The 22,069-nt window shown below is 36.5% G+C and overlaps 1 protein-coding gene across 2 annotated transcripts in view; it reads right to left on the reverse strand.

Moving 5' to 3' along the window:
- LOC139126504 (vacuolar protein sorting-associated protein 26C-like) overlaps window positions 1-22,069 on the reverse strand; it is a 75,510-nt gene that overhangs the window by 38,320 nt on the left and 15,121 nt on the right. For both annotated transcript variants that reach the window (XM_070692561.1, XM_070692560.1), the window contains exons 2-5: window positions 20,343-20,486; window positions 10,310-10,459; window positions 8,685-8,840; window positions 3,565-3,742 (exon numbers count right to left, since the gene is read on the reverse strand). In XM_070692561.1, coding sequence (XP_070548662.1) covers window positions 3,565-3,742; window positions 8,685-8,840; window positions 10,310-10,459; window positions 20,343-20,486 — 628 coding nt within the window. The remainder of the gene's footprint in view (window positions 1-3,564; window positions 3,743-8,684; window positions 8,841-10,309; window positions 10,460-20,342; window positions 20,487-22,069) is intronic.

Raw genomic sequence — 22,069 nt, forward strand, 5'->3', positions numbered from 1 at the left:
GGTAACACCTACAATCATTCAATCAGTGCACATGTTCCACCGAAAGAAAATGAAGGACTGATGAAGACAACTCTATTCTCGAAAGGTAGCATCAAAGGATCGCAGTGTCACATTAGTCTTGCTACCCCATGCTATAGGGCAGGACACGTAGATTAGGGCTACGTCTCGCCATGGCAAATCAACACCATACATAAAACGGCCAAACATAACATAATATACACTTACAATATACACAATATCATACACAAAATTCAAACGACTAAGATATGAACGATGTAGCTTTCTCTTAGCAGCTTTCTCTTATTACATGTCACCAATTGTGTCTGCTGTCAAATTAATCTTCCCTGCACAGACCTTTGTTTGGCAACACTTTTACTCATGACAATGCTGGTGAAGAAGATGATGATGAATTCCTACAATTACTAGAGTTACTGGAAATGACATGAGTGACTTGGATCATGAATCATGCCATTATTTTGACTGCAGCTTACTCTGACACATTGTTTGAGCTACAGAGCTACATTTCAACAACAACAATAGTGTCGTTCATGTGGATCTTTTTTATGTTTGCACTTAATAGTAATTGGTGATATTTTCCCAACACATCTTTACCAAATAATGTTGGCGTTCAAATCATTTACCATATTTTTTAAAATCAAAATGTTATATATATCCTGTTTTCATGGTTACAACATTACAAGAAAATGTTGGTATTCTTGAGTAACATTAAAAAGTTTCCTTATGCTGTGAATGGCTATATAATACTCCAAACAAAAGGCATATTCGAAGAATCAGCCTCTGACCTCTAAAAGCTAGACATCGGTATTGGATAATATTGTAAACAAGAAGAGATGTTTATATGTTTTAAAACATACATTCAACAAAAAAGTTATAATTTTCAGAACTAATTTCAGCTGTTTGTTCTCCATGTTCTATGCACTTTTTTCACATCATAATGCTTGTGGTTACATTGATACTTTAGTTATTTTTTAAAATACATTATTCAAAAGCGGAAATATTAATTTCAACAGAAATATGAAAATATTTCAGTAAAATCACTTTAAATATCACTTTTGATATTAATTATTTGTTTTACATGCAAAAACCATTACCAAATACTATATATCACTCGATAGTGCAAAAGTATGTTTACTAATTTTATATCTCATTTCTGCAAATTGCTTACAAGTGTAAATTATGCACATAAAGGGGTACGGTCTTCCTTGATAGCTCAACATTGTCAATTTTCTTCAAGTAGATATAATAAGCTTTCAAATGACGTATGATGTGGCTGTATGATAGGGCTATACGTGTTAAAATTTTTAAAATATTGTTATAGGGGAAAATATTTTTTCCATAAAAATATGAAAATATTTAAATGAAATCAATTTCAATATCTCTTTGGATATTAATTTTGTATTCTACATGCAACTAGCTTTCATTTGATATATCACTCGATAGTTTAAACGTATGTTTAGAGAAGTTAACTATAAATTATAATATTATATCGCATTTATGCAAGTTGGGTATGCGTGTTGATTATGCAAATTAGGGGGTTGTGGCCCGATTTGGTAGCTCCAAATTGTCAATTTTCTTGAAGTAGAGATAATTAGCTTTCAAATGATGTATGATGTGGCTGTGTGTTGTGACTGTATGTGTTAAATTTTTTTAATTATTGTTATTCAAAAGGGGAAAATATTGTTTTCAATATAAACATGAAAATCTTTCAGTGAGATCAATTTCAATATCTCTTTGAATATCCATTTTGTATTCTACATGGAAAGACCTTTCATTTGATATATCACTCGATAGTTTAAACGTATCGTTAGAGAAGTTAACAATAAATTTCAAATATTATATCGCATTTATGCAAATTGGGTACCCTTGTTAATTATGCATATTAGGAGGTTATGGCCCTACTTGGCAGCTCCATATCGTCAATTTTCTTAAAGTAGAGATAATAAGCTTTCAAATGATGTATGATGTGGCCGTATGTAAGGTGGGTACATTAAACTCCTAAAATAAGGCTCTTTTTGTGGATTCGCCGCTCGCCTATAGGGACCTGTATACCAAATATAAAAGCTGTTTGACCAGCAACTAAGGAGAAGAAATTTTTGCCAAAAATAGCAAAATTAGCCTCAAAATTATGCATTTGTAGATTTCATCACAATTTGACAAAAAATCTGATTAATGTCATCCTTAGGAACCTGTACTCCAAATATTAAAGGGGTCCGACAGGCCGTTTTGAAGTTGATGTATCGGTAGAATGACAGATGATGAATGCTGACCACACATCCAACTATTATATAGCTTTGCATTGCTGACAGCAGAATTAATAAATGTTACATGTAAAATGTTTACTAAGAGAGATACAAAGGCCCACAATGTGAGCAATTTCACAACCTTGATACTGTTTCGTACTGATGAAATTGTGGAATATCTTTGAGACTAAACCTTTAAAATCACCTGCAACAATTTGGCAGAAAATAAAGTTACCACATCAAATGCCTCTTAAATTACCATATTATGTATTTTGACTTAAAAACTATCTACTGTTGATTGACCAATCAGAGTGCTCAATTCAGGGTGTTTTATCTACTCATAAAGCCTTGGTCACCAAATTCCAGAAACGAATGACAGCGCCGTAGTAAAGTACTGTCCAATCAAAAGTGAACATGTCATACTCTGTAGACATCTGGTACGTTTTAATATTCAAATTTGGTAACACAGCGGAAACCAGCTGCAACACAAAACCTGCTGTGCCCTAGGGCATTTATATAATGTGCCCTAGGGCATTTATAAGATGTTCCATTACACTGGAAGGCTATTTCACAAATAAAAGTTTTAATTCATATCCTAAACATGTTACATTGACAAAGGGGACGGTTGACGTAAACACATTGAAAACGAAAATATATCAGTTAGGGGCGATAGTTTTTAAGTCGGATAAAACCCTCGTACTCGGGCTCTTCTGGTATGTAAAGTCCAACCCTACGATAAAATGTCTCGGCCTGCGGCCTCGACATTTTATCATTGGGTTGGACTTTATATACCAAAAGAGCCCTCGTACTCGGGCTTTATCCTATACAAAGTTCATGGATAAAAATCATGTAAATATTGCAGTGTTCTCCCCAGGATTTTGTTAAAAGAGGGCGAAGACGGAGGGACCGCCCATGGCTAACGTTACGGCCTGTGCCATGCAAATATGGCTGCCATCAATCACCGTCCCTCCACCCATGCACGAGGGAGGAGGGACGGTGCATCAATGAATGAGTTGCACATGGGATGATCTCGGATGACATCACAAACTCGCGAGATTTGCAAGATCGATGAGGGTTATGTTTGAAGCCTGCAGGATCAACGCTCATGCTTGAATTTTGCCTGTAAATCACTGTCAACTTTTTTCCCCGTACATTTTATTGTTTCATTTTTCAAAAAAATAAATCTTTTTCATTTCTAGCAAGGGGGCGCTCGGAATTTACAAGAGGGCGCCACGCCCCTGTTACCTTATTCAGGGAGAACACTGATATTGCAAACGTCACAGCAATAATATAACGAACCTACCATCCTTTGCGTATCCCTCTGCACATCCACATGTTTCAACACGAACCAACTGTAATTCTATAGATTTGATTGGTGCAGCACACTGTTCCACTATGATCTCTCCTGTCAGTGGTTTACTGATACAGCAATTCACAGAATCCATTTTTCCACGCACAACAAACTTCGGTAATCCACTCCTCTGTAAAGAGTTGTACAAAAATTCATTCAGTATGAACCCATGTTACAGTGTTTGGTTGATGTCTATTTCTTTATAGAAACTGATATTTAGAAATGGATTTCTCCCCTAAAGGATTTAAATTTCTTTTATTAATACTAATCTTCAAGACAAATGCATTGCCAAAATCAATGCAGAATCAAACAGACCTCAACAGAATCTGCCCTTAAAATAAGGGACTCAATGCTTGGTACCTTAAATATTATTTTGCCACCTTTGAGTCATGATAGTCTCAGGCAGTCAACTATATTTTCCTCAGAGCAGATTTATATGGGTAAAAATAGTGTCAATGACACTGTACACCCATTTGATGTATCTTTTAAGTCTATATTTACAAGATGGATGTGCAAAAGGGGGAGTAATAGAAGTGCCAAACATGTGAATTGCACAATGGTATAGTTTACACGTTGTACATTTTTGTTACCAACCCATTTTTCATGAGAATTGTGAGTATAGTTGAGCAAAACAGGTAAGGAAATGCCACTGCAAACACAGAGGATTTGCTGTCACACAGGCTTTCAGAGAGATGCCAATCAGAAGTTATTCATTATATATTGGTCCTATCAGTATTTCCCAAGGAGTACTTGAAGGTGTAGCAGCTAATTAGCATAATTTATTCATGATTTGCAAGACAAATATTGCTCACAATATAAAATAATCACAATCATACCAATTCATAATCCAATGACAGTAGGTCAGAATCGTAAGACAATAGTTGTAAACATAGACACAAAACAGCACAGAACAGATAGTAAATAGACGGTACACACAACAAAGTCATATTTATGAAAGAAAGATATATGGACCTCTGGCCAGAAGACCAAGAAGTGATGTCAGGTGTTTCGAAAAAAAAAAAAAAAAGACCTATTACTGCAAGATGTGAGGTAGTATTCATTTATGCAAATTATATTAATGAGCATTGTTTCAGTTTTGAAATTTTATGCTAATGATTCTTTATCAATGTGGAATATTCATGTACCTCTCATCTTGGATTGTATAAAATTGATTGCATAATGAATGTACTGGTAAAGGAAAATGAACACCTTTTAAACATATGTAAGCATTGTTTCAATTTATCATTTTACAAGGTAAATCATATGAGGACATGGCCTGAGCTACTAAGAGTACTATTTATGCATATACCGGTATGTCAGATAGTGATAAATTATATCGCACAAACAGATGCATCATGCCATGGAAAGATGGCTGGCTGCTATAGCATGTCACGTTTTGCTGGTTGTCGATGTGAAACTCGGCACTGCCCCTCCACCCACCGGTCTGGAAACGCGACACGTGCGCTATTGTTTAAAGGTGTTAATTGCTTTACCATTGGTACGAAGCGCATTACGTATTGTAAATGCTTGCTTGGGGATGCCATCAGAAGGGTTTGGCAACATCTTGCGGTGTGGAGTATTTTTATTTATTGTCATGTCTTTGCTCCTAAGGTAACTTTGTTACTATAGCCAGGATTTCTGCTACAACTGAGAAACTGTGTTTATTGTTAGATTTTCGTCTATGATTTTCTGTGTTTTTCTGTCGAATTTTCGCCCACCAAATTTGACCTCGCTAGGTAGGAAGATGCACCTTATGGTAGCAAAGTTTTCCCCCCCTTTCACTTGTAGAAATAAGAAGAAATCAAGACGACTTTGGCATGATCAAACAGCAATGGGGATTTTAAAATTGGTAGTATGCGGTTTTTTGTTGTTTACTCTGTTCTGTTGTAGAAAACTCCTGAGTTTTTGACAATGCATTTGTTGTTTAAAATCAAGATGGCGGCCACCATACGTCGGCCATGCGTTTTTTTGAACAATGAAAATTGCCACTGAACCTGTAAAATTCCCCATGAATTTTGACTTGCGAGGAGTATACCTTCCTAAAAGTTTACTTTCTAAAATCGATTTTCATTCTAATATTACTCGAAATTTATGCTTTCAGCCGCAACGCCATTTTGAAACTTTGATCGCACACGTTGGTTCTTCGGTCACGAAGTTTTTTCCTCCCTTCCATGATTGAATCTAATCCAACTCAGCCTATTTCAGTCATTGAACATTAAATTTACGAATGGTGAGACACTTATTTTGATGTTTTTTCGTCTGAAATGATGAATTTTGGGATAGTGATTTTGTTTGTGTCTTTTTTTTATCCGTTTTAAGACTTAGGGGTACAGTTGCGTACAGCTGTCTAATGGCGATTCCTTGCAAGCTCAATCTGTTTTGGAGGCCAAAAGAGTACACAACAGTTTTGAAAAGAAATGAATTTTTATGTATAAAAATGTGAAAGAACGTTTAAGCTCCCACCTCAATATCGAAACGTTTGTGTTACAATATCGACAAGTTTATTCAGCAAAATCGCTGTAGTGAATAGCGCAGTGCATTCTGGTCATTTTGGTTAAAATTAGCATATTTTTCATGCAAATTCACGTACTGGTCACCTTTAAGGTGTCAGAGATTCACAGATTTTTTGTAATTGATATGTTTACCTGTAACGCGCATCGGAACAAAGAAACAGGAGCTGTTTCCAGACCGATGGGTGGAGGGACGGTGAACTGGAGTATTTTGGGCTCGCTGAGACTGGCTTTTCCCTGCTTTCAGTATCAGCTTGATAGATATAGTTACAGAGTAATAAAATATTCTTGGTGGTGCATTCACCATAGGAGTAAGGGAGTGTTCAGTTATTGCAGCCGAAGCTGGGCTGGCAAAATCCTGGGGGGAGGTTCACCTTGAATTTGAAAACTGCAAGGGGGGTTTCAAATAGCACAGAAGGGGGAATCACTTAATTTTCATAAGTATCCGTTTGTCAGGTTTGTCAGGATCAAAGTATATGTAGTGATCACTTGGCGTGGAACCTGTCTGTAAGTCATCATTTTCTGTCTGCTTTGCAATTGGTGCAATCTGGTCAAATACATAAGTATCTTCCATATCATGCAGTTTAGCAGCTTGCTTTGCTTGCTCTAACTCTTCTGTATAGTGTTCATAATCTGCTGCATTATTTGCAATGATATGATTACTAAGTTCATTGGCATCTTGAAATGTGTCGCAGCCACACAGTAAATCTACAGTTTCATTTCTCCATAGCATGTACAATAATAATTTCTCTCGACAGTAATTTTCATTGTCAAACTTTTTATTGTAGTGACATAGCGTATTACACAGGGAGTTTTTAGTTTTTGTATGGTAATTCCATTTCTGAGATTGATATTTATCTTGGATTTATCCGGTGTGATATTTGTTGCCATTTCAGAGTCAGATTCACTAAGAATATCTGGATTGTCATCATTGACATCTGGTGAGTGATTTTTCGGATCGTTCCTTTTAGTTTGGATGCATAATCTGCAAGGCACCAAATTTCCAATGCTTGTGGTCTTCTAGCATAACGTTTGATGAGATTATCACTTTCTATGTCGGTGGAATCAGCAGGTGTGTTTTCAAGGGCAGCTTTACTTTTCAGTTCACATTTCATGTGGACATGATGTATTGATGAATACAACTTGTCTAGTGGCTTTAGTAAATGGCATTTGTCATTAGGGGAAGACTGCATTAACTTGCATGGTACCTGAAACCCGAGTCCTTGTCTGACCAACTCGGGTGACAAACAGAAGACTTTTAATCCCTCAAGGTGTGAATGTTCCATTGTTATGTTTATCTAATCCAGCTGGTGCCATTGTAGGGCCATTGTAGGAAAGGCAGTTCTGTGAAATTGATCCTCTAGGGAAGTAGGGTATTCGTAAGTTAATGGAGCCTTCCTGTAATGTAGTATAATGTAAGCAGCCTCCTGTGCACTGATTTCAACATTGAATTTATTGCCAATGTGTCTGACTTGTGCCTTGAGTTCCATATTACCTTACTGGCTTCTTTGCATGCTTGGTCAAGTAATGCACTCAAACCTCTTTGTGACTTACTTATGTATGATACTATGTACATGGCACATGCATATGGATCAAACACAAACTGAAGATCATGATTGGCACCCCATGCTGGTAATAATGGTTTCATGTACGCACTGACGCGTAAGTCACAAGGGACTAGTTTCAGGAATATTGTGACTCTTTGTAGAGAACTACAAATAGCTAGAATGTATTCTTCATTACTAATATGTAATTCACTTGCAGGTACATGTATGTAAGGGTCCCAAATTCGAGAAAGTGAGCATCAAACTGAGCGTGGAAAATGACAAAGTGAGCGTCGAACTGAGGGTTGTAAAAATGACAAAGAGAGCGTCAAACAGAGTTGAAAATTACAAAGTAAGCGTCAAACTGAGAGAAAAAAAAGAACTGAGCGTTGAACTGAGTACGAGTGATAAAATGTAGCGAATATGTGAATCATAGCTCTGCGTGGCAAGGCTGTGTGTTACCAGCATTGTGGGAGGCTGTATAAGGCCAGTAACACACAGTACTGCCGCGCAGAACTATGCGAAATATAGCTTGCACAGGTGCTTAAGTTAGGGCATACTGGAGAGTACACGATTAGTCAGTTGGCAAATAAAAACGCGTTTACAATGACGCGCACAATTTTGGTGCCATAATTACAGTTTATTCATAATTATAGTTTACTTGCCGTATAGTGAAAAAGAGTAAAAGATAGTTGTGTTTTTTATCTTAATGAACACACATCCATACATCCATATATACATCCATATATACATACATACATACATACACACAGACGCCATTTGCCACCTTACAAGAATAGCCCCATTTGCATACATACATGGGAGCTAAAAACAGTCCAAAATGCAGCATTGGTGTACCTTCCAAAAATACATATGTGAAAGGCCCCTAAAATCAATTAGTTAAATAAAAGGGTCAACAATTTCCCATATCTATCTGACCGCTGATCCGTTTTGCACCATCTGTATTTAGAAGATTGGTGATTGCAATATGTCACAATCTGACTTGTAAATATCTTACCTCTCTGATATTCTGTAGTGACTCTGGTGTGATGGTAAATGGTACAGGTTTTACCACACTTTGCTCTGATTTCTGTTTGTATTCAACGATGAATTCAGATGACTTTGAAAGATCTTTACTCAATACAGACCTTTTCATTTCCACTTTGACTGTGTACTGTTGAAAGAATTAAACATACCATTTATACTGATTGCACAGATAGATAAACAAGGAAATTTTGGGTGCAAATTGGTATTGAACATGTCATTTTCTGATTCTCATTAATTAGTTCTAGAGACCAGCTCTGGAACTGTTAGTTTTTGCTCACTTTCCTTCTTCTTTCTATCTTTCTTTCTTTCTTTCTTTCTTTCTTTCTCTCGTATTACTACCATAGAACATGCTATATACAAATTTTACCTTCATTACCCAGAATGCATTGCGACACGCTTATGACGTCATCGCTCAGCTTGGACGGGTTTTACGGGCATTTCTTGTTTGTTTATTTATTTATTTTTTATTTTTTATTGCAAAAATATCAAATTGCGTTCAGCTATTAATAATTCTAGCTTTCTTACGCTTTGTTTTTTGTTGCTTTTTGCTTTTTATTTTTCTCTAAATACTCGCCATACGTGGCGCTATACTGTCACGCTTGTTTTCGCCCGAGTGCTCATGAGTTGAATGAGATTAACAATGGCGGCGGATACGAACACTTCCCTCGCATAGACAGAGAAAAGTAGGCTTTGCGTAAGTTTACAAGCGCGGCTGGGCACATCGTGTACCTAGGCGAGATGGGTGTGCTCGAAAACGAAGATCAATGCAAAATTTGGATTCAAAATCGGCTGTTTTGGCGGAGAAACTGTCAGCCGTATTTCTGAGGAGCCACCAGCGGTTTTTGTATATCAGTCTGCAGGTAGTAAAGGGAAAGCAACTCCACACATCGTTCATATTTGGGTTGTTTGCGTTTTATGTATGATATTGTGTATATCCTGTTTGGCTGTTTTATGTAAATTGTTGTTAAGCCATGGCGAGACGTACCCGTAATCTACGTGTCTTGTGTTAATCCGCACTGGAGTGGAGAGACTACTGTGACACTACGATCCTTTAGCGCTACGTTTCGAAAACAGAGTTTTCTTCATCAGTCGCTTAAAATTCATTTTTGTTTGGTGATACGTGTTGAATGGTTGATCATTTTTGTTTTGTAACGTGTTATTCCACTTGAGTTGGCTGTTCAAATAAGGAAGCTAAAATATATACTGTTTGATCTTGTTGTGTTTGCGTAGGTTTGTGTGAACCTGTTACTGTTACTTTGATGCAATGCCATGACACTTGTGGTCAAATTATAGAGGAAAAGAAAATCATGCAGTGAAACACTGGTCGAACAATTAGAGGTTGTAAAATAATTAATTATCCAAAAAATAGTGGGTGGTCGAATTAATGGAGCAGTCGAGTTGATGGAGTGATTACGGTATTGATTACTGAATTTGGTAATTATTCTCACAGTCCCAAAACTAGCAGGAGGAAACATTCTGAAGACTGTGTACACAGTGTTGGAAATGTGAACTGGAGTACTAGCATTCAATTAAGATATAACCTGGCTTTGGCAACTTGGCTGTACTGGGCCAATTGCTCTCCTTAGTTGGACTCACCTGAATATTTACAAAGACTCCATGGTATGTTTCAAATAAGGTTTTATTGCCTTTGGGTTTCAAGGGTAATTCAAATGGCATTTCTGTTCTTCCTGCTGGAAGTCTTCCTGGCTTTGATACTTCAACAGAGTAATGCAGTATCTGGATTGGCTGAACAAAAATAAAAAATAGCGTCAGTGACACTTTCCTCACATTTGGTAACATGTGGCAAGCCAGAGTAAGTGTATACACAGAAAAGTCAAACCTGTATTTTCATTCTATTGACCAAGCATATTTTAACTCTCAAATTACCATTGCTATTTTTCTGAACTACGTAAGTCCTGATGAATGAGTCGAGACTGTAGGTACTCCGAGAAAGCACACTGAAGAGATGAATGTCTGCAATTTATCGGGCGCTGCACCAAACACAGCTTATTTTGCAAACATCCCTTCAATTTTAATTAATTTGTTAACCCAAGATTAAAATATTGCCGGTGCTCCCCTTTAAGCTTGTTAAGCAGTTGTAAATTACGTGAGAAAGAAGTGTTAATATATGCAAATGTATGCAAATCACCCGATTTCCTTGTTTGTTTTTTTTCCCAATTTCAAGACTTCCAAAGAATTTAACTCCAATCTGGCTGGGTCAAAATTTCTGAAATTTTCACATTGTTATAAAATGACGATTTTGTTTGGCAGTAAATAAAGTTCCGACATTTTGAATAAGATGCATTTTAACTTTACTAATTATGTTTTTAAACACTTTTTTGGAGTGTCAGACTTCAACCCCTGCCATTTTAGAATGAGGATAGATAATGCATAGATTGCATAATTGCCATAAATAGCACATAAGGTATCCCATAGCCCAAATTAATCGTATAAACCATATCAGTTTGACCATTCTTTTTATTCAACCACTCTGTTTTTTCTCAAAACTTGATTTTATTTTATCCTTATCAAGCTAACCACAAATGGAAATTGGGACTTTCTAAATCTCTTTTAATTCGACCGACCTATGACAAATATTTCTTTTTGGTAACATACATTCCTGTACAGTACAGAATGTGTCTCTAAGTTGGAGCTTCAGGGAAGTTACCTTTATCTGTTTAAATCATGCAAGGTAGTGAGCATTTCACTTATGAATTGTCAAAAAAGTGGAACTTTCCATTTATTCTACACTCACATTATCTCAGCATTGATGATTTCTTAATTAATTGATTATTTAAAGTCACAATTATTTTTTTCTGGTAAATCATATAGGGTTTTTTAGGTACATGAGTTACATATAATATAAGTCAAATTGAGTTAACATATCGTTTCGTTTTCGATCAAAAACCAGGACCACAAGTGTTCCGAGCATTTTACCTATTCCTGAAGAAGGTCCCTTTGAAGGACTGAAACGTGGAATACATGATTTTATCTGCCACTTGAAACCAGAGTCTTGCCTTCCTATCAAACCTATTGACGTTTACTTCAAGCTCTGGCTTTTGATATAACATCGTATAGCGCCTATTGCTGTAGTTGGACTGACCTAGTTTATCTACCAAACCATATCCCTTACCTCACAAAGCTTCCAGAATTGCATCATTCCTATAAACAATTATACTCTTCTCATAACAAGTCATTGTTGATGACACAGTCCCTACTTGTTAATGAGTACATTAACAGGTTCTCGGTGGGGAGTCTTCTTCATTAATTAAAGCCACACTTTTCAATCCCAGGTTCTCGCATTAGTGGAGTTCTCCTCCCAGTCAAACACTTGGCCAGTATGATGTTTGATTTCTATAACATTGATTGCACAAACTGATCTCAACCTTTTGTCACCTTTTGTTAATCCTGTAAACATAGTTTATACAAGCGTTAGACTGACGGTCGGTTCAAATCGCCCATGGTGATTGATTCCCCACTACAAACGCTCAAATTTCCTAAAAAATTGTCTTCTAGTCGCGTTAGACTTTGAATATAACCACAGAGATCGATCGGCAGCAACTTTGCGCTGACCGCTTGGCAGTCAATCTGTGTTTTTGCGGCCGGGGAAAACTAAAAAGTGGCATTTTCTGGAGCGTGTGCCTGCGTGTTGCCTGTTTGGTGTCCTCTTACACAATGAATGCCGCCATACCTTGGCGTCCTTTTAAAGGGAGGCTCCGCCTTTAAGTCTGTGATTAAAAAACTGCTACACATACATAAATACATAAATATAGATATACACACATACATACAGACAGGCAATTTTTCCAATCTATAAGAATAGGTTCCATTGGCACATACATGTACGGCCATATGGGAACTAAAAATCGTGATAAAATGGCCGCATGGTGGCCATAATAGATTGTATCATAAACAAATCAACGTGCATATGTATAACATAAGAGTAATCCTTGCACCAAGTTTGCATGAACGGATACACGGACGCACAGACACATGGACATGACCAAACCAATAAGTCCCCCCTGACCACAGGTTATCGTAATGTTGCTTGGATAGTCGTTCGAGGCGGGCGGCCGCGGCCGCAGGTCGCCGTTTACTTGGAAAAAATAGAAAGGTCAGACACCGATTTCAGACAAGCAGCCTAAAAGAAACAAAAGAAAAAATCTGGCGTCAAATAAATGATCCCCGACTATCACAAATACCTTCAAATGTTTATTGCTCCAGTATGACCGGCCTAGAAACGTTACATGTGCCGAAATTTGGCAATATTCACTTCCTTGGGATTCCGCACACTTGCCCTGTATCCGCCATACTGACTTAATTGGACTTCGCATTGAATTGTGGGTAAGGTAGTTCGAATTCAGTATGGCAGATACAGGGCATAAACTGTGTCTGGGATTTTCTTTATATGCCTTTGTTTTTTTTTAATGCGCTCTTAAAGGTGTTAGATGAAGGTGCTTTTCAAGGAATTTTAATTATCACGCCATATAATTTGAATGGAGCCTCCGGGAAAAAATCGCAGACATGGTTATGAAGGATATTGTCAAGGCTTGTCAATGAAGAAATTCTAACCGGAAATCTTGCAGCGTGTTTGCATAAGGCGGGAAAAACCGGTTTTTGGAAGGTTCAGCAAAACGCTTGTCACGTGACTCTTATGCAAATAATGACCGTGTACTGTACTTGGTCAGATAGCTCTATATCAGGGCTTTCAGAAAATGTATACTTTATTGGGGTTTGGGATGTGTTCAATTGAGAAAAAAATAAAAATCTGAAAGTGTCTAAAAGGTATGTAGCTACCTTAAGGCAATCAATCTGCAAGGCAGTTTATGTATCGACAAATATGTTATCTTTTACAAGCACATAGTAAACTGTTCTTTATTTTTCATTTACAATATTTGACATAGACTGAAATATATAACATGCAACCAATGTTTACACTTTGCCCATACACCAGATACATGGAAAAATTTCAACATACAATCATCAACTCAGAAACCCTACAGGAAAAAGTAAACATTCTTCTTCCAGAACAGCTGGTACATCCACATCTGGAACAACTTACAAACTTAACCAATTACACAAGGATGATGACACAAGAGATAAAGTTAAACTGTGGTGAACTTGACTATTCCTTTTAAATCCTTACCTAACGTGACATCTTAAACTAAAATACACTGCATGGTTAATTGTGCACAAAAATACATCGGGGTGGACCATTTGATAAGGGATGGTGTCTGGAAGATCGATGAGGTACATTATCTTTTTTATCCGATCCATTGTACATTCTTTTTTCCCCACTCTCCCACCTTTTCTTTTTGTCAAACCTTCTCTGGCTGAATTTTTTATTGGCATTTGTTTGGAATTTTTTCAAAATCTGCCAGGATTTTTTTACCGCATTTCGACACCAAACAGAGTTTACCATATCAAATGCTTACTAAATCACCACATTATATAGGCTTAGTTCCAGTAGGTATAAAATTACAAAAAAAAATCTTAAAAATACAAAATGAAAGATATCCCAGTAAAACTGAAAGTTTCGCAAAGTTGCCCCAAAAATTCAAAATTCCGGATTTCAACTTAATTTCAATATATCTTATTAACAAAAACCCTAAGGACCGGTTTACTAAATATCAAAGCAATCAGACTGGTAAATTTTGACCAAAAGTGACAAAAATTGCACCCCAAAATACAAAATTGCAGACTTCATCCTAATTTTAAATATATCTAATTAACATAAACCCTAGGAACCTGTACACTAGATATCAAAGCTACCAGATCAGAAGTATTAGGAGAAAAGATTTTTGACCAAAAAAGGCAAAAATTGCCCCCAAAATAAAAAAAAAATTGCCAGTTTCAACATACTTTCAATACGTTATATTGAGATTAATCTTAGATACCTGTATACCAAATACATGTATCAAAGCTATCAAATCAGCAGTTTTTGGATTAAAAACATTTTTATCAAAAATTGGGAAAATTGCCCCAAAATTACAAATATGACAATATCAATACAATTTGTACAAGCATGACTGAGGTCATTCTGAGGAACATGAATATTGAGTTTCATAGCAATCAGACGAGCGATTTCAGAGAACAAAACTTTTTGACTAAAATCGGAAAAAATACCCTAAAAATACAAACATGCAAATTTCATCCCAATTTTTGCACACATAATCTAGAATACCTAAAGAAATCTGCATACCAAGTTTCAACCAAATCTGACCAATGCTTACTGAGTATTAGCCATTTGCAGGATTTTCCTTTTTTTCCCCTCATTTGCATATTTTTGGCACTGACAAGTTCATTTGAACAAATTCACATCTCCACCCCTAGGTGCACCTGTACATCAAATACTAAGACAGTAGGTGCTACGGTTTAGGAGTTTTTGATGTGGACGGACTAACAGACATACATACATACGGTACATACATACACACAGACGCCATTTTGCCACCTTATACGAAGACCTCCCATTTGCCAGCGTTGGAAACTACCGCCCGTCCTCCCGTCCGAGACGGGTAACTTTTCAGTCGGACGGGAGGAAAATTGTACTTCCACGTCCGTGTGTCGGGCTTTCGATAGTAGCCCATACGGCATACCCAGTAATCTCATCGATCAGCTGCTTCTAGATGTTGTGTAAAATAAACGAAATGTAGTATACCAATACGTCCGACTTTGACGCGCTTATGCTACTGAAACTGTGCAACTGTGTGACGCCGGAACGCAATGCAAGCGAGACATGTAAACACGGGTAAACAGGAAGTCGCTCATACTAGTAAATCTCACACTATATAAAGCGAGATTAGAGCGATATCAGCCAGTGCTATAAATATAAAGATATAAAGGAAAGATATAAAGATATAAAGGATATAAAGGAAAATGAGGGCAACTCCACACATCGGCTCTACCAAGATTGTTTAGTATTACGATATGGTGAATAAAAGGATCATTGCATTTATTTTGTGTGGGATACATGGCGAGACACCGGTGAATCGATAGTGCTTTGACCCTAGTTATGTGCTTTGGGTCCGCAGTAAACCGGTTTGTTGATTGAGTGATTTGTCTTAACGGTGTTTCCGGAACCAAAAATGGGGTTCCTTCATTAGTCGCTCTCTTGTTTTGTATCCCATCCGCTTGATTGTGTGATGAAGTCATCTTCGTCCTCGAGGAGGAGAAGCCAGATTCGTTATTGAGAGAGTTAGCCACTATTGACTGACTCTATAGTGAGCAATCCGGTGTGTGGCGTCATATTATGATTAACATAACCCAGCATCGACCGGAGTTTCTGGACGCTGATAAGGATTTTTGTTTTAGGGCATATTTTGAGCATTGCTAGTGCTCGTTATGTTAACAATAAATGTTGTACTAATCTGTTAACGATTAGTTTGTTTTAGGCATTTAAATCGATTATCCGAACTTTCAGTTTTGTGTCAATTTTTCGTGGACTTTGTAATAGATTTCGGGTCGATATTTGTGCCTGCTTTCCGGTGTTTGAAAAGCATGTTGTGAAAGGCTGCTTCGAGAATTAAATCTTGTTTCTCTGTGTTTAGCCATTCCCAGGTTTCATGGTTTTGTTAACAATATTTGCTGTAAACGCCCTTTGAAATCGGTTTGGTCTGAGGAGAGTATTGGTTTATTTAATTCATGTCGCCAACTTTGATTACCTATATGGCAGCTCTCTCAGTTTTTGATTTTCTTTGCCAGATCATGTTTTCTGTATTGCTCAGCAATCTTTCAGTTTGGTTGATTGTAGTACCAATTCGATGACAGATTGCATCTTTGTTTATACGATAAAGTGGCATAAAATTGAGACAAATTAAAAAAAAATGTTTCCCAGTTGTTAAAATCGCTATCGTATTAACTGTTTGAGCGATATGGGCAAAGTGTGTTTGAATTAACTCATTAATTAATCAGTGTGTTATCAGCATTGTTATTGTAGAAATTTTGTATTAAAGTCCGGATTAGAATTCATTTCAAACAGTGGAATTCAGAACAGTTTGTTTGTAAGATCACAGTTAATACTCATGTTGAAAATAAAGTTGTTTACAGTTTGAAGTACATAATGGTTTTGTGTTTTTTGAATGAATGGATTTGTCAAAGATTAAGGACAGGCAACTTTCTGGCAGGACAGGCAAGTTTTGAAAGTTACCAGTCCTGATGTCTGGCAAATATTTTGGCCAGTTTCCAACACTGCATTTGCATATATACATATGCATATATGGGAGCGTAAAAATTGCCTTAAAAATACAAATATGCAAATTTCACCATGATTTGAACAAATTTGACTGAAATCACCCTAAGTAAACTGCATATCAAATTTCAAAGCAATCCGACAAATGGTTTGGGAGTAGAAGACTTTTTTACCAAAAACAGTAAAAAATGCCCCAAAAATAGAAATATGCAAATTTCACCAAGATTTGAACAAATTTAAGTGAGGTTACCCCAAGTGAACTGCATATAAAATTTCAAAGCACTTGGACTTGTAGTTTTCAAAGGAGAAGGCAATTGTTGACGGATGACAGACAACGACGACGACAGACGATGACGGAAAATCAACCTATTTGATAAGCTCCTCGTCGCTGACAGTGGAGCTAATAAAAGGTCACCATTTTGGCTATTCATATGCAAATTTATTGGGTGAAGGCGGTCAAGTCTGTTGACGAAAAGCTGTGACGAAAACCATAAACCCTCTCCCTGTGCTGACTTTGTTGGTTTTTATTTTGTTCATGTGCATTAACTGTAAGGAATCAAGGAAGTTTGGGGATGGTAATAGAGCAAAAGGCATGAGTTTTCCAGCGAAATCTGTGCTGAAAATATAACTTCACAAATGCGCATTTTTTTTGAAGTGGTGTTAGTCAGTGGTTGCCTTCCGTGGTAGGTCTGATACATCCCACCGATAACAGATTCACCGGTACCCGGTACCCATTGATTATCACCTACGGAGGCCATCATTGTTCAATCAATCGAAGGCACCTTTTGAACCAAAAAATACACGGCGTCAGCAAAAGTACCATCACTGTCAACTATACATTTATGAAACATATTCAAATACACACTGAAACGTTTACAACTAGCAGTGCGGATGTTTCAAGATCTATTGATAGTCTTCCGAGTGGTAAAGCTGCCGATGCTGATGACCTCTCCTGTGAACATTACAAATATGCCAGCCAGAGACTTCATGTTATGCTAGTTCTTGCTCTTTCGGGTATGTTGTCGCATGGTTTTTTGCCAGACAATTTTATGAAAACTATCATTGTGCCATTAGTTAAAGACAAAACCGGCGATCTGACTAGCAAAGATAATTATCGACCTATCGCTCTAGCTACTGTATCATCGAAAATTCTTGAATCCGTCATACTTGAACGATTTAAGGCATATCTTACGACAGAAGACTTTCAATTCGGTTTCAAACATGGTCATTCAACTGACTTCTGTATTTATCTGCTTAAAGAATTGATTAATTATTACCATAAGTATAACAGCCCCGTCTATGTTTGCTTTTTAGATGCAACAAAAGCGTTCGATCGAGTCAATCATTGGACACTTTTTCGGAAACTTATCGATCGGGGTCTCCCCAAGTATGTTGTTCGCATATTACTGGTTTGGTACCGTATGCAACGCTTTTTAGTTCAATGGGGTGGGGCTTGCTCCTCACTTTTTTCTGTTTATAATGGTGTTCGTCAAGGTGGCATTTTATCCCCATATCTTTTTAACGTGTATATGGACGATTTAAGTGTCCGTTTAAAGTCGTGCTTTAAAGGTTGTAGTATTGGTGGTAAAATAATCAACCACCTTATGTATGCTGACGATTTGGCACTTCTTTGTCCGTCAATTGCAGGTCTGCGTTCAACGTGTCAATTTGCGAGAGTTATGGTGTTGACCATGACATTGTGTACCATCCTAAAAAATCGAAATGTATTTATTTTATGCCGCGTAAGTGTTCAATTAGAGTCGATCTTCTACCCCCTGTTCGTTTGGGTGAGAGATCTCTAAGTATCGTTCACGAACATTTATATTTGGGCTACATTTTCTCTGATTCCTTATGTGACGATAGTGCTATCAGACGTCAGACAAAGAGTTTTTATGGTCAAGCAAACACTCTACTGCGGAAATTTTCACAGTGCTCTATTGATGTCAAAGCAACTTTGTTCAGAACTTACTGTGTGAATATGTACTGTTCCTAGTTATGGAGTTGTTTCACTAAAAAGTGTTTGAACAATCTTAGAGTTGCGTACAACAACTCCTTCCGTATTCTTATGGGTTGCTCACGAGATTGTAGTGCAAGTCACATGTTCGTTCTTAACAGTATTCCATCCTTTGGGGAGCTCAGGCAAAAGTTCATGTATAACTTTTTTGAACGCTTGAAAACAAGTTGCAATGGTCTTATTTTAGCAGTACTTAACTCAGATGCGTATTTTTACTCGCGTGCTTTTAAACTGTACAGAGATCTACTTTATATTTTATAGTCTTTTTTCCATTGAGCATTATCTTTTTTGTGATGTGTGTAATCTCTGTCCGGTCTTTTATAATCTTTTTTGTCCGTGTTTTTTTTTTCTTGTTTTTAACTGATATGGGATGATGTTTTTTTATCCTGAAATAAAGCTAATAATAATAATAATAATAATAAAATAACAACGTAAAAAATTGGACAAGTCCAAGAAACAAGATGGCGTCTATTTTGATTCTTCAACTCTCAATTTTGTCTTTCAATTGTGCGCATGTGCAGACGGTAGCTTTAGCAAATTCGACTAAAAATCAACTGATTATAAAGTAAAAATGGATAAAAGTATTATTTAAAAATAATACAAGGCATACATCACCACAATTTTAACATTTCTGACCATTTAGTTTATCTGTAGGAACCTCTATCCCAAATATCAAAGTTGTCAACTCACTTATTTTATTCTGTTTTACCTGAAACAGTACGATTTTATTGTAAATGTCACCTAAACTACATGCTGAATGTACATACAGTCTTTGCCGTGCAAATTCATGACCGTTGAATAAATATTCTATCAGTTTGACCGGCCGGATTTTCGTAATTTTATTTTTCTTCTATCAGTTTGTCTTTTCCTAATCATATTTATTTTTTTCTGGTCGAATTGATGGAGTGATTACCGTATGTTTGATTTATATATCATACATATCAATTAGGACAATTGATGTCATTCGTCCCTGGTCATGCAAATGCCTCAGCTGGCTTTAAGAGGCTCAAATGGCCCAGCCTACATGTAGCAAAGTGCTTGTAGGCGTCCTGCGGAAGTTGAAAATGTCACATAATTTTCACATTTCACATCGATACAATGCATAATGTGACAAAACATCCCCGAAGAAAACTTTTTAAAAAATGTTGTTTGCGGCATGGCATAGACACTTGAAATTGGAAAAGGTTGCGTGCTGTGGTTTTGAAGTCTAGCGTTGTAAAAATGTTACAGAAAAAGAAGAATAAAAGGAAGAAGTAGCAGAAGAAGAAGAAGAAGAAAAAAACAGCTGAGTCTCAGCAAAAGCAGTAGAGGCCAAAAAAGCCCAAGCAGGGTTGGGCCCTAATTATAAGAATTTATTGACAATACACTACAAGAACTTTCATTTCAAATGATTCTATTAAATCCAACTTTAAATATTTACTTACCTTAATAGAATTGTAGAAAGCTTCAAACAATCCAACACTTTTAGCACTGAGTTGAAGATTGACACTTCCTTCCATTGTTAATGTAATACCTTGATGTTGAAAATCACTTTTACAATTAATAAGTAGAACTCCTTGAACAAGTTCCTGTTAAGAAATAACAGAGAAATTGTATTTCTAGTCAAAAACAAAACACAAAACCAAGATACATATATATGAGAGGTTGCGGTGAAATATTTTCAGGGTTTGCGCTAACGTTGGCCACAGTCGCAAATTGCATATTAATGTCAGATGTGGCAAAAAAAAAATTGCAACGCCTTCGCCACGCATGGTGAAAGCTCGTGACCGGATGTGGTATTGGGATCATTGACCCCAGACGTCTTTGAAAGTCACGTCAGTCCTGCGATCCCAAACCGACTGTTTTCCTGAAGGACCAAGAATTTCGACATGCTGGTTTTCATTGTGATCGATCAAAAATATGCACTGGATTATTTATGTAGCCTACTATTTGAACAACTAGTCGTTTTTACAAATAACAATGGATTTGTCGCTTTGGGTCAATCTTGATGGGTGCGGCTAGCTGGCAGGGTACGCTTACCCATTCCGGACACCTGGTACCACCACTATTTTGTGGTTCAGGATGACCCCATTGCCTTTGTCATTTTCAATATGTTCCTTGGACCTGGTAAATTTCTTAGTTACCTTGAATGATAACGATTATTGGACCTGATTTGATGTTTATTGCCCCAAAAAAAAAATTGCAGATTTCACCATAGTTTTAATATATAATATATTACAATTATCCCTTGGAAACTGTATACTAAATATCAAAGCTATCAAGTTGCATTTTTTGAGAAATAAATTTTTTGACCAAAATGGCAAAAATTGCCCCAAAAATACAAAATTGCAGATTTCATCAAAATTTCACAATATCACATTAAGTTCATCTGTAGGAACCTGCATATCGAATTTCAAAGCTATCAGACCAGTACCTTTTGAGAAACACATTTTTTGACCAAAAACGGCAAAAATTGCCCCAAAAATACAAAATTACAGATTTCATAAGAAATTCAATATGTATTACTTAGTTTATCTGTAGAAACCTGTAAACCAAATCAAAGCTAGTAGACCAGTACTTTTGAGGAACAAACTTTTGACCAAAAATGGAAAAAATTGCCCAAAAAATTCAAAATTACAGATTTCATCATAATTTCAATGAAGATCATTAAGGTTATCTCTAGAAACCTGTATACCAAAATTCAAAGCTATAAGATGAGTAATTTTGGAAATACACACTTTTGACCAAAAATGGCAAAAATTGCCCCAAAATACAAAATTACAGATTTCATCAGAAATTCAACATATATTACTTAGTTCTTCTGAAGAAACATGTTTAACAAATTTCGAAGTTATCAGACCAGTACTTTTTGAGAAAGACATTTTTTGACCAAAAATGGAAAAAATTGCCCCCAAAATACAAAATTGCAGATTTCATCATAATTTCAATAAATATAATTTAGTTCATCTATAGGAACCTGTATTCCAAATTTCAAAGCTATCAGATCAGTAGTTTTGGAAATACACATTTTTTTGACCAAAAATGGCAAAAATTACCCCAACAGGCAATCTTACAGATTTCATCAGAAATTCAATATTACTTAGTTCATATTACTTAGTTTATATATAGGAACCTGTTTACCACATTTCAAAGCTATCAGACCAGTATTTTT

The sequence above is a fragment of the Ptychodera flava genome (genome assembly GCF_041260155.1).
Source record: "Ptychodera flava strain L36383 chromosome 3 unlocalized genomic scaffold, AS_Pfla_20210202 Scaffold_27__1_contigs__length_13241970_pilon, whole genome shotgun sequence".
Classification (NCBI taxonomy): Eukaryota; Metazoa; Hemichordata; class Enteropneusta; family Ptychoderidae; genus Ptychodera; species Ptychodera flava.